Source organism: Labeo rohita, chromosome 10 (genome assembly GCF_022985175.1).
Source record: "Labeo rohita strain BAU-BD-2019 chromosome 10, IGBB_LRoh.1.0, whole genome shotgun sequence".
Classification (NCBI taxonomy): domain Eukaryota; kingdom Metazoa; phylum Chordata; class Actinopteri; order Cypriniformes; family Cyprinidae; genus Labeo; species Labeo rohita.
The window spans coordinates 24,131,866-24,144,089 of record NC_066878.1 but is presented as its reverse complement, the minus strand read 5'-3'; the positions used below and the strand labels follow the sequence as shown (position 1 = coordinate 24,144,089).

Here is a 12,224-nt window from a genome sequence, read left to right as displayed (position 1 = left end):
AACAGAACCCACGCTACTCTATTCACTTCTTCTGGTCCACTTTAATTCATCCAGCTGAACGCCAGAAACGCGCGGGCGAGGATGTGGGCGATTCCGTCAGGACGCGGTTCTTTCTCGGTCTCCGCTCTCTGTGGAGTGGTTGTGTGTTTGTCCCTGTGGACGCGTGTGGTCCGGTGTGGGAGTTTCGCTTGTTCTCCGCCCGCGGCGTCAGTGCAGGAGTTCGCACGCCGCTCAGGGGTCGTGTTTGAGGGGAAGCTCCAGGAGGAAGGGCGAGCAGAGCGGAACTGGACTGAAGCGCAGAGAGAGTCGCCGGTGAACGCGTCGCGTCAGGTGCGCGTCAGAGTGCAGCAGGTGTGGCAGCTGAAGACGGGAGGGCTGCTCAAGGACTCTGTGGTGTCTCTCATCTGGTTTGAAGGTGGCAGATGTTTCCAGCTCAACACCGGGATCCGGTACATGTTCTTTATGGAACCCACAAATGACACGTCTGTGTTCACGGCAGTTTTCCCGCCGGTGGAGACCAAGCGCACCGTGAGGAAGGATGTGAGTCAGGTGCTCTGTCAGGACTGCGGTAAGACCCTTTTACTGACTGCTGGATGTTAATATGTTTATATACACGTGCGAGTTGACAAAGTGACACATCAGCAAAACTAAATTAGAACTTGTTGTTGTTGTTGCTAAGTTTTGTTTTGTTTGTATTGTCTCCTGTTGATCTTGAGGCCTAAGTGGAGCTCATTGACAAGTAAGGTGATATTGTCAGATGGTATTGAATGATACATGATGGTTTTTGCATGAATCCAATATTCTTTAAAGAGTACAGTGGTAATGTCACTATAGTTAGTTGTAGACCAAGCATGCATTTACTCTGAAGATCTCTATGTCAGACACTTCAACACAATGTTGGATTAAAACTTGTTTGAGCAGCTTGACATGACCATCATGGATGGACGCAACAGCGATTTTTAATTTTTGGCATATTTTCAGGCTCACATCGTGCGAAAGAATTATTTAAAAGCTGGACTGTCATTGCCTTAAATCTGTGTTTTTGGCAGGATTTCTGCAGAGATTATTGCCACTAATGTCATCACCAGATTCTGATGGATTACACAAATTCCTGCTCAACCTGGTTGCCTCTGCATTAAAGCTAACCCTAAATATTTCAGCTAGAAACATTCCAGGATACTCTGGAGCTTGATGGACTCTGGGTTCACTTTGATTAGCTCTGAATCATGTCACATCACACAATGTTTGTAAAGCCTTTGCGTACTTACGGAATATGAGGTTTAACGCTTAGATGAGGTGTTAGTATTTTGATGAAAGGCATCCTAAAGTTAAATGTTTTCTATTGACTTTTTTTTGTTGTACTGACTTGGCTGTCTGCTAACCTACGGTTTTGCTTGGTGCTTAAACACGGGGTCCAATTATAGTTTTAGTATGATTGTGTATTTTTATAAGAGGCTACACAATGCCCACATATTTCTCATACTAATTTATTCTTTTCCTCTTGATGAAGGCTCAATGTTCTAGCACTGCATATTATTTGAATCAATTTGTTTTGGTTATTAATGGTTATGAGACCAGCAATATAGCAGCATGTCTGTGAAAGGTTGTTGTTAGAAAACTAAATATGTATTTTGGCTTTGCGATTGAGCTGCCTTTGTTTGAATTTGGCATCAGTTGTGGTGGCAAAATGAAATCCTCCAATTCCAAGCATTGCTTCATCGACTGTATGCAGCAGTAATGCTGTAAGAAGCTTTGAGATGTTCATGAGCTCAATGTTGCTTTGTGTTTTCTCACTCATAAAATAGTACAAAAGATTCAATACCTTGTTAAGCATGAGTGTGCCTTGAGCATTCCAGTAGTGCTGGACGTTACACTTGCACGCCTGTTGGGTGTGTTTAATGACCACTCTGCTGGTTTTATTGCCATCTGATGAGGTTAGTGAAGGTCATTCTACTTCCAGTCCTTCACTGAATGTTCTCCTCTCCTCATGACCTGAGATATCTGTCCTCTTTTCGCTTTGGTATTATGAGAATAGCTTGTGGACCTCTTCAGTTTTGAAGAAGAATGAAAAGCATATGCATAAGCAAATAACATTTTTCTTTCATTACTAATTTTCACCTTGCCTTTTTTGTGCGATTTAGATTTAGATTGTGATCTAATATGATATACAATATAGTAAGTATAAGCAATAAATGTTGCAAGTGGTTAGGTAAAGACAAGTAAATAATGTTTAGTTAAATGCGTAACCATATTTACAGCACTTACTTTCAAAAACAATTTTTTTTTCAATTTCAATAATGGCAAAGAAATGGATTGATTTTAAAGGCTTTGATTCCTAAGGGAACTACAAATTCCATCCTTGCGTCGGATAATAACGTTATTCATTTTCTTTATTGAAACTTATTGATTTACAATTCCCTGTTGGATAAGGTATTACTGAATGAGCCTTGGCTTGAAGCAAAGTGGAATATATGATGACAAAAAAAATGACCTTCTAGCACATTATAGAAAAAGTTTAAAATGGTCTATGCTGTTGGACTTTTTTTCTGTTTTTCTTACTTAGTAATGTTTTTTTTTTTTTTTTACTGTTTTACAAGAGTTAATAATATCATTCACACAAAATGCAAAGTTAATGCTTCAAAGAAAAACTGCATCACATCACATGCCAAGCATTTCAGTTTATTTATTAATCTCTTTTGTTTTGTTTTTATCGTATTGCATAAACGTTTGAGTGTGTTCTAAAGATAATTTATTTGTAAGACAGCACAAGAGCTGGATCTGTGGCAGATGAGTATGAGAGCTGAAGTTAAGTCAGGGCACATATCTCAGAAGGGTTACAGAGATAGCCCAGTCATAATCCTCTGTCCTTTCACAGATTATCCTATAATCCCATCTTTATTCTGCATTCAAATGGCCCACATTCAACATGAGCTCCTAGAAAACCAAAAGTGTGACACCCTGCAGTTTTATGATTGCCGCTTACTGTCTAATTACAATTGCTAGTGCAGTGCTATTTTGCTATTTTGGCACAAATTGGTATTAGAATACAAAAGAAAGTACTACAGACTGGTCTGTTTTTGTGTCATGAATTCAGTCCTGCTACTACTTGCATCATTCAGTATTTTGCCTTTGTTTATTAGCCTATTTTTTTAATCAATGCTGAGCTGTAGTATAACTAAGGTAGCGTATTACAGAATTTTTCTGTTCCTCGAGGGCCAGTGACCTGCACAGTTCAGCTCTGATTTATCAAACTTATCTGAACAAGATAATCATGTTGTTCATGATTAGAAAACTACAGGCAGGTGGGTTAAAGTGGAAAATACTCTAAAGTCGTTTATACTTTGCCTAGGGATGTCCTGATCAGGTTTTTTGTGCCCCCCGATCTGTTCCGAGTCATTGAATATTGAGCATCTGCCAATACTTACAGTTCAGGTCAAAAGTTTACATACACCTTGCAGAATCTGCAAAATGTTAATTATTTTACCAAAATAAGAGGGATCATACAAAATGCATGTTATTTTTTATTTAGTACTGACCTGAATAAGATATTACCCATTAAAGTCCACAAGAGAAAATAATAGTTGAATTTATAAAAATGACCCCGTTCAAATGTTTACATACACTTGATTCTTAATAATGTGTTGTTACCTGAATGATCCACAGCCTTTTTTTTTTGTAGTGATAGTTGTTCATGAGTCCCTTATTTCTCCTGAACAGTTAAACTGTCTGCTGTTTTTCAGGTCCCACAAATTCTTTGGTTTTTCAGCATTTTTGTGTATTTGAACCCTTTCCAACAATGACTGTATGATTTTGAGATCCATCTTTTCACACTGAGGACAACTTAGGAACTCATGCAACTATTACAAAAGGTTCAAATGCTCAATGATGCTCCAGAAGGGAAAACAATGCATTAAGAGCCAGGGGTGTAAACTTTTGCACAGAATAAAGATGTGTACTTTTTTTTGTTTTATTTTCCTAAATTTTATTTAGTACTGCTCTTCAGAAGCTACAGAAAATACATGTTTCCCAGTTTTCACCCCTGGCTCTTGATGAATTGCGTTTCCTTCTGAAGCATCAGTGAGCAGTGATTTGACAGCAAAATGCATGTCCTCGACGTGTGATTTGCCATAAAAATGCGTATGGGTTTACGAAAAACGCGCTTCAGAAATGACGTCAAAACGTGCGTCCTTGACATTATTTGCTATTAAAAGTTTGGAGTCATCGAAAACACATGTTTTTGGCATGCGTTTATCACAGCAAAAATGGGCGTCGAGTATGTTATTGTAATATATCCGATTATATGTTTTTGTGACATAATAATAATAATGTTATGAAAATATGTCGTTTAAACTACATCACATCTCATTACAGCATAATTGAGGGAAAAATAATATGTAATTAATGTAAATAATAATAATAATAATATCTGACAGCAATACATCACCGTAATACCACATATAGCGGACAAAACAAAACAGATTCATGTCCTAAAAAGTAAGCACACGCTTTTGATGTGCAATTCTAAGAATATTACCATTTACTGTTACCATTATATATATGTATATAGTGCTTTTTACAATGCAGAATGTGTCAAAGCAGCTTTACAGAATTAACAGGAAAATAGTGTGTCGAAATAGTGTTCAGTTCTCCTCTGACCATATGAAACCAGTAGTTTAATTCTAGACTGCAGTAAAGTCAGATTGTGCAGAGGACTCATCTGGTTCCTGTGGTCTTGTCCCGATGGCCATCGTTTAGTGTTTCATTGGGCCACGAAGGAATATAGAGCTGAGTATCATCAGCATAAACATGCAAGCTAAAGGGTAACATGTAATGTGTAAAAAGTAACGGTCCTAGTACTGAACCTTGAGGTACTCCATACTGCACTTGTGATTGGTATGATGCCTCTTTATTCACTGCTACGAATTGATGGTGGTCAGATAAGTAAGATTTGAACCATGCCAGTGCACTTCCTCTAATGCCAACATAATTTTCTGGTCTATTTAAAAGAATGTTGTGGTCAACAGTGTCAAACGCACCACTAAGATCCAGTAGCACCAATAGAGAGATACAAGCACAATCAGGGGCCGGTTGCATAAAGGGGTTAGACCAGTCTTAAAAAGTAAGTCAGCCAAATTTTTCTTTATGTCTGGTCCTAATGTTTTATATTCAGTTACAGAAAAATGTAGATTAGTCCAAGCTGGATCCAAAAAAATAAGACTGATTACTCTTTGGTTAACTGCTAGTTTATCAGACTAGTACTTAAGACGCTGTCTTAACATAGAGGCTAAGTTTATGCAACTGGCCCCAGATGATAAGAGCAGGTAATTTGTAACTCTGATGAGAGCAGTCTCAGTACTATGATATGGTCTAAATCCTGACTGGAAATTTTCACAGATACCATTTTTCTCTAAGAAGGGACATAGTTGCGATGATTCTACCTTTTCTAGTAATTTTGACCAAAAAAAGGGAGATTTGAGATTGGTCTGTAAGTAATTAATTTGTTGGGGTCAAGGTTTTTTAATGGGAGGCTTAATAGCAGCCAGTTTGAAGGTTTTGGGGACATATCCTAATGACAGTGACAAATAAATAATATTCAGAAGAGGATCTTTGACTTCTTGAAGCTACCCTTTTAGTAGCTTAGATGGAATAGGGTCTAACATCCATGTTGCTGGTTTAGATGATTTAACAAGTTTATACAATTCTTCATCTCCTATATTAGAGAATGAGCGGAATTGTTCCTCAGGGGATCTACAGTGCACTGATGCAATCCTGTGGCTGATGGCTGCATGGTTACAGTTTTATCTGTAACACTTTATTTTGATAGTCCACTTTAGACATTCTACTAACAGTAAGTAATTTTGTAACTACATGTAGCAGTCATTAGCAGACATAGCAGAGTATTATTAGACTGTCTGATTAATATCTTCTAACACTTATTTTAATAAGTACACAACATACAACATACTGACTATAAGAAACTTTGCAAGTATATGTCAACTTATTCTACTAACCCTAAACCTAACCTAACAGTCTACTCTGAGAGTTATTAGACATGCAGTTGCAAATTAATGAGAATGAGTTGACATGTAGTTGAAAAGTTTCTTATAGTTAGTAGAATGTCTAAAGTGGACTATCAAAATAAAGTGTAACCATTTTATCTCTAATAGTATCAGTCTTGGAAGTAAAGTAGTTCATAAAATCATTACTGCTGTGCTTTTGGAAAATGTCTGCACCTGCTGATGTTATATTTTTTGTTAATTTACTTGGGGTTGTGTTTGTTTTTTTCTAAAAGAGATGGAAAGTAATCAGATCTAGCAGTTTTTAATGCTTTTCTGTAAGAGAAGTACTTTCCCGCCATGCAACACAAAATACCTCTATTGTATATGCTGAGGAATTGGGATAAATCAGGAAGATTATTTACAAAGCAGTCTTTTGTGGTAGAAGTGATGCCTCTTTTTTATGTTTTGCATTCGTATTTGCTCAAATAGCAAAAGAAAAACTACACAATAGTGTTTTCACAACTTTTAAAAAGAGTAAAAAAGAGAGAGATTGACAACGGCAGTCAGAAAAGGGAACAATGACAAGTTTATAGTCATTCCCACAGCAGTTTTTTTGTACACAGGTAATACAAAGTAAAGTGTTATAAATAGTGTTATAAATGTACTTATTAAAAAGAAAATCACAATCTGTGAGAAGAGTTCATAGATGCTATATTGCTGACTAATACCAAAGAGACGTAGAAAAAAAGACCAGGCGCAGGGCCTCTCTGAGAATAAGCTGAGGTTCAAGCCTTTAAGGACAATTAGTGATACAAAATTTCCATCTCAGCATTTCTTATTTTTTTTATGGTTCTACCATATTTTGACAAGGAGTTGAACTTACAGTTTTAGCTATATGGAGTATACACAAGACTAGATAATGATCTGAGATATTATCGCTTTGCAACAGAATTTCAACGGCATTAACATGAGTTCAAGTTGTCTATAAATGCTGATCCCAATGCATAATTTTCATTATCAACATGCATATTAAAATCACCAACAGTAAGCAGCCAGCACTAACACAAATAGAAAAGCAGCAAATTCTTTAATAAAAACTGTATGGTGCCCTGGTGGCCTGTATACATAGGGTTGTGCCGATAGACAATAATATTGTGTATCGACGATAGTCAGAGATATTGCCTGTTGCTGATGCCTTTGGCGATAACAAGACGATTATTATTATTATCCATCCAAAAATAGACTAGGCGCCTAACTTTAGTGGTGCAGTGCAGAGAGCCGCTTCTGGGGTGCTTCAGAAACTTGCCGTGAGGTGGCTGGTATAAACACAAAGGAACAAATCAAGATGAGTGGGAGGGGGGTGTTTCAGGTGGGAAGCATGCAATCTGTAATTGCAGTTGCTGACGCTTGTGAAAGCATGCAGTCGCTTTATTATGCATGCTGTTTTTCCGGTTTTACTTTCACTTTCAAAACTGATCCTGTTCAGCAAGGAGAGGAGAGGATAGTTATCATTTTAAACACAAATGAAGTCATATTGAAAACATAAGGCTGCTTTTAGCCTTATGCTGGTGTTGGGTCATTTGCCGGCAATGAAACTAAAGTAAATAATTAAATAATTAATATTGTGATAATATCGTGTATCAGCGATCTCACAGGCTGACAATATGAAAATTGAGCATATCGCCCAACACTAGTATACAGTAGCCAGTACAAACGTCACAAAGGATTTATCATTAAGACTTTTCTTTTTAACAACGTTTCTCTGGATAATGTTATGAAACACTACTTCCAAGGAATTATACTTGAAACCCGACCTCTGAGAAATACTGAAGACATTGCTATAAACTGTAGCAACACCTCCCCCTTTACCTTTTAGACACGGCTCACGTTTATAACAGTAATCCTGGGGGGTGGACTCATTTAAAGAAATGTAAAGAGAGAACACGTTCTTTTCTCCTGTTTGCACGCTTTTGACATGTCAGTGTCCAATCAGACGCCCGGCCAGGCATATATGAATACTTTGGTTTGCCATATTTAAAGTCGCATACCGCCACCTACTGCACGACACCTGATCAGGATTTGGATCGGACTTAGGAGAGCCGATACCAATCAGTTAAAAAAAAAACTACTTCAGAGGTGTTCATAGTAGTTTGTAGTGCTCGCCATTGTACTGTTTTCTAAAACAAAAGAGCAGTGCTACCTTGAGCCCCCAACAATGCATTTTGCAAGTTCCCTTAATAAACACACCTGATTCAGGACAACAGCTCATTAGCAGAGACTCCTAAAATAGGTGTGTCAGACAAAGAAAGGGCTCCAGGAACTGGTTGGGAACCACTGCAACTGGACAACAGATTGAAAAAGAAAATCTCTAAACCAACAGAAAGTATAACATAACAGAAGTAGTTTGGCTGAACAATTAGTTTGTTTTTGTCAAACATTTTTTTGGAAAGCTTTAAAGATTGTTTTAGAAGGATGTGTAAATTAATAGTAGAGATAATTTTAATAAAAATATGTGTATTCTATCCTAATTAATAGGGTAAATTCAGGTAAAGTGGACTGTTTAAACAGCATAACAGAGCTCTTTAAATAAAGGGGGGTCACTGTTAATTTAATGATAATGCAATATGACACTACGTCAGTGATTGTGACTACATCTCAACAGAGGTCTATCATCATAAAAAGATAGGAATCCCTTTGACATTTAACATTAACATTAAGTTATTCTAACTTCTCACAATTAGTAAACGTATATTATTGTGACAGTGCTTGTATTATTTGTTAACATAGATTAAAATGCAAAGAATATATTTTGTAAGGTGGTTAAATATTGCTGACTCACTTTGGCTGACTGTGCTAGATAAAGTCCGCCTTGAACCTTTACTAATTCTATTCTTATGCATTAAATTAACATTTACTGATTATTTTAAAGATTATGTGTATAATTTATTTATTTATTTATTTATTTTATTTTTTATTTTTTTGATAACAGAAATAAGTTTGTGTCAGGTAATTAAATTCAGAGATGGAAGAAAGGAAAGAAAGAGCAGAAAGGAAAGCAAAGCATGAATTCAATTCAGGGAGCAGGAGACCTGTGATTCAATCTAAATGTGTGAATCATCTTAAAGACTTTGAGTACATGGCTACATAAGTAAATAAGTAGACACAAAAAAACTGATCTGAGTTACGCTACACTTTAAAGAAAGTTCCTAAAAACTGCATTAGGCCTAGATGAAGTTCAGAAAAGACTGACATTTAAAGCATTATGTACAGACATATGAATAATTACATAGACGTTCACCACATAAACAAAGATGAGGACATACAATCCTATCTGAGAAGAAAACATTTAAAAATTTGACAGGTATTTTAAATCCATTGACAGTGTACAAATCAATCATTAAGTCAATCAAGATGAACATTTTAACAATATTACCACAGGCCTACTATTAATACTCAAAGTTTCACTAATAGTAAGAAGCACTGAAGTACGAAGCACCTGCCTCAAATACCTGGATGAGCAGTATGTTATTCGGCGTTGCTAATGACAATGAAATAACACACCTCTGAATGTCATGACTGACCAATCAGAATCAAGTATTCCAGAGCTCCTTGTAACAAAATCAACTAAATAATTTCAACAATATCTGATTAACAGCTCCTTAACAAATTGTTTATACAAAAATTAAAGAATATACATTTACATTAAAAAAAATTACATTTATGTTTGATTTCTTGAGCATATGCAAACATTTATTGGAGAAACATAACAGATTTGCAGTTGTATGTAAAAAAAAAAAAAAAAAAAAAAAATCATTTAATAAAAAGTACCAGACAAACTTGTATTTGTTTATACTTGCGTTTAAATTGTTGTATACATACATGCATATTTACTTGTGTAATATGTATACAGTACATTTAAAATAATTCCACTCAATTTACAAATCTAAACATAGTGAACTTGTCACAATGACATTTTGTCATTTTGTCGTAATCAACCAAGCGAACTCGCAGTATTTTTGAACTCTTCAGTAATTGAGCCATGTCTTGCGTTACAAGTTCAAATAATTGTTGTGGTGAGTACAGTAATTTTGAATGGGTTAGTTTGACTCAGACATTTGTTGTAACTTGTTACTCATTTGGCAAGTTGAATGGGAGTCATATGAGAAGGGAAGAAATCTGCCTTTACCACTGGAAGTACCCTGTATCAGTTCCAAGTCATGCTTATGGTCCTGACAAATGCTCCATCCACATTTCTAAGATTTGTGGAGCTGCTGTTCTGGCCTGTGCTGAAAAATATGCGTCATCTGTCTTGATGATATGAGTATTTAGACGAAAATTTACAGAGCAAAACTGAAGCAACATTAAATTGCTTCTGTGTTGTTGGTCTCAGTATGGTTGATAAATGTTCCTCAGCTATGCCAAATGGACAGCAATGATCAGTGTGGGTTAGGATAATATCCAGGAATTATGGGCTCTTGACATTTTACACATTGTGGTTATTTTGACATTAACCTGTGAGAAATGTCAAAGGTCATCACAGCTTTGTCACCAAGGTTTTGTGGAAGACTTGTCAGATGAAGACCTGTAGGGAGCCAACAGAGGTCTTCATTTCCAGATTTGTCATAAATGTCACAAATATTTCATCATTAATCACAGTGTACCAGTGTACCAAAAACTCCCAAGTTGTGACATTGCTCTTGGGTCCAATATTGTCACATACTTCAATAACAACCTGTGTTAGGTTCATCAAACAATCCTGAATCAACTTAAGACTCTCTTTATTAATATTAGAATTATGGAAGAAAATGAATGACAGATGTTTTTGAAACAAAAAAGCATGTTGAATTGCACTAACTGAAAAAATAATGCATTGAATTAACAGTGCTTGCATTTTTAGGTTCTGAAATTTAATATAGTTGTTTATTTAAGCAGTGAATATTTCAATTCAAAATATTTCACACACATTTTCATAACTAAAAAAATTCAAAAATTCATATTCACCTTCCAGAATTCACTTCCCAAATATTCAGTCTGTTTAAAAATACGATGTATAATATTTGACAGGCAAATTTTGGTCCATTTTATTTCACTTCATAAATTCGCTTCCACAAATTCAGTGGTTCAAATTCGGCAGAAAATTCGGCATTTCATATCCGGGAGCTGCAGGAATAGCAGTAGAGCACCGATGCACAATCTCCAGCTGCTGTCGGTCGCTCACCAGCAGGTGTCGCAAGTGGCTGTTGATGAAGGCCAAAGTGACCAGTAGTAACGCAAGTCATTCTTTCACAAAAACTGATTTGCAGAAATTAAGCAAGCGCTAGAAGTTATGACTATCAGGGCCAGTATGTATATGCAGAAAAGCAGATTGTGTTTACCTTTAATTTAACATCTTCGCTGCTAATCGTTTACTCATGTAGACTACCTGTGTAGACTACATGTAAGCACCAAATATTTGTGTAATGTACGCACCGTAAGGGAGATATTGGCAAAATCTAACCTGTAGTAGGTAAGTCTTGGAACATGAAAAAAAAAATCTTTCAAGGGATCTTTTTTTTAAGTAATTAAAAAATAATTGTTAAAATTATTACAAAATAATTGTGTACTGTACATATATGAAGGGAGATTTGGGAAAATCTCACCTGTAGTAAATCACTATAAAGTAATAAAAGATTTACAGTTGACAGTGTGTATTTTAAATGCTAGAAGTCAGCATTTAAAATAACACACTTAGTACTGTACAGTAACTCAGATTGCTAATATATTCAATTAAGAAGCTCCAGAAGTTTAATAGTCTTCACTGGGCACCAAATGGACAGTCATATTAATCCGAGGCAATAGTGAGAGTAGCACATTGTCAGTACAGTTTAAAAACTTTCATTGCAAAATATTATTTCAAGTCTGCAGCTCACAGAATTTCTTCATAGTCTTGATATAATGCCTGAATTCAAGGTATTATAATCAGTTGATCCAGAGTCTCTCTTTTGGATTACATATGATTCTGATTTTGATGTTCATGATTTAAATTCATTTTGTTGTGTCTTCTTAATTTAAAACTCACTTAGACTGTTGTTTTACTACAGTTCAGCATGGATCCAATAATTGTTAACGATCATCAATTTATAGTCATAAAAGCATCCCTAGAAGTTTGAAGACATTGAGTAGAGAGTTAATAAAGCATTTCTTTCAGGTCTCCACTGATTGTATATACTTTTAATAAACCACTTA

General features: G+C 35.9%; 1 protein-coding gene across 6 annotated transcripts in view; it reads left to right on the top strand.

The window, feature by feature from the left end:
• Nucleotides 1-12,224, top strand: part of nrg1 (neuregulin 1) — a 105,764-nt gene continuing 93,540 nt past the window's right edge. For 3 of the 6 annotated variants that reach the window (XM_051120852.1, XM_051120847.1, XM_051120849.1), the window contains exon 1: nucleotides 12-568. In XM_051120852.1, the coding sequence (XP_050976809.1) occupies nucleotides 82-568 (487 nt within the window). In that variant the 5' untranslated portion in view covers nucleotides 12-81. Of the gene's footprint in view, nucleotides 569-12,224 lie in introns of all 6 variants that reach the window. The other 3 variants (XM_051120850.1, XM_051120846.1, XM_051120848.1) reach the window with 2 other exon arrangements.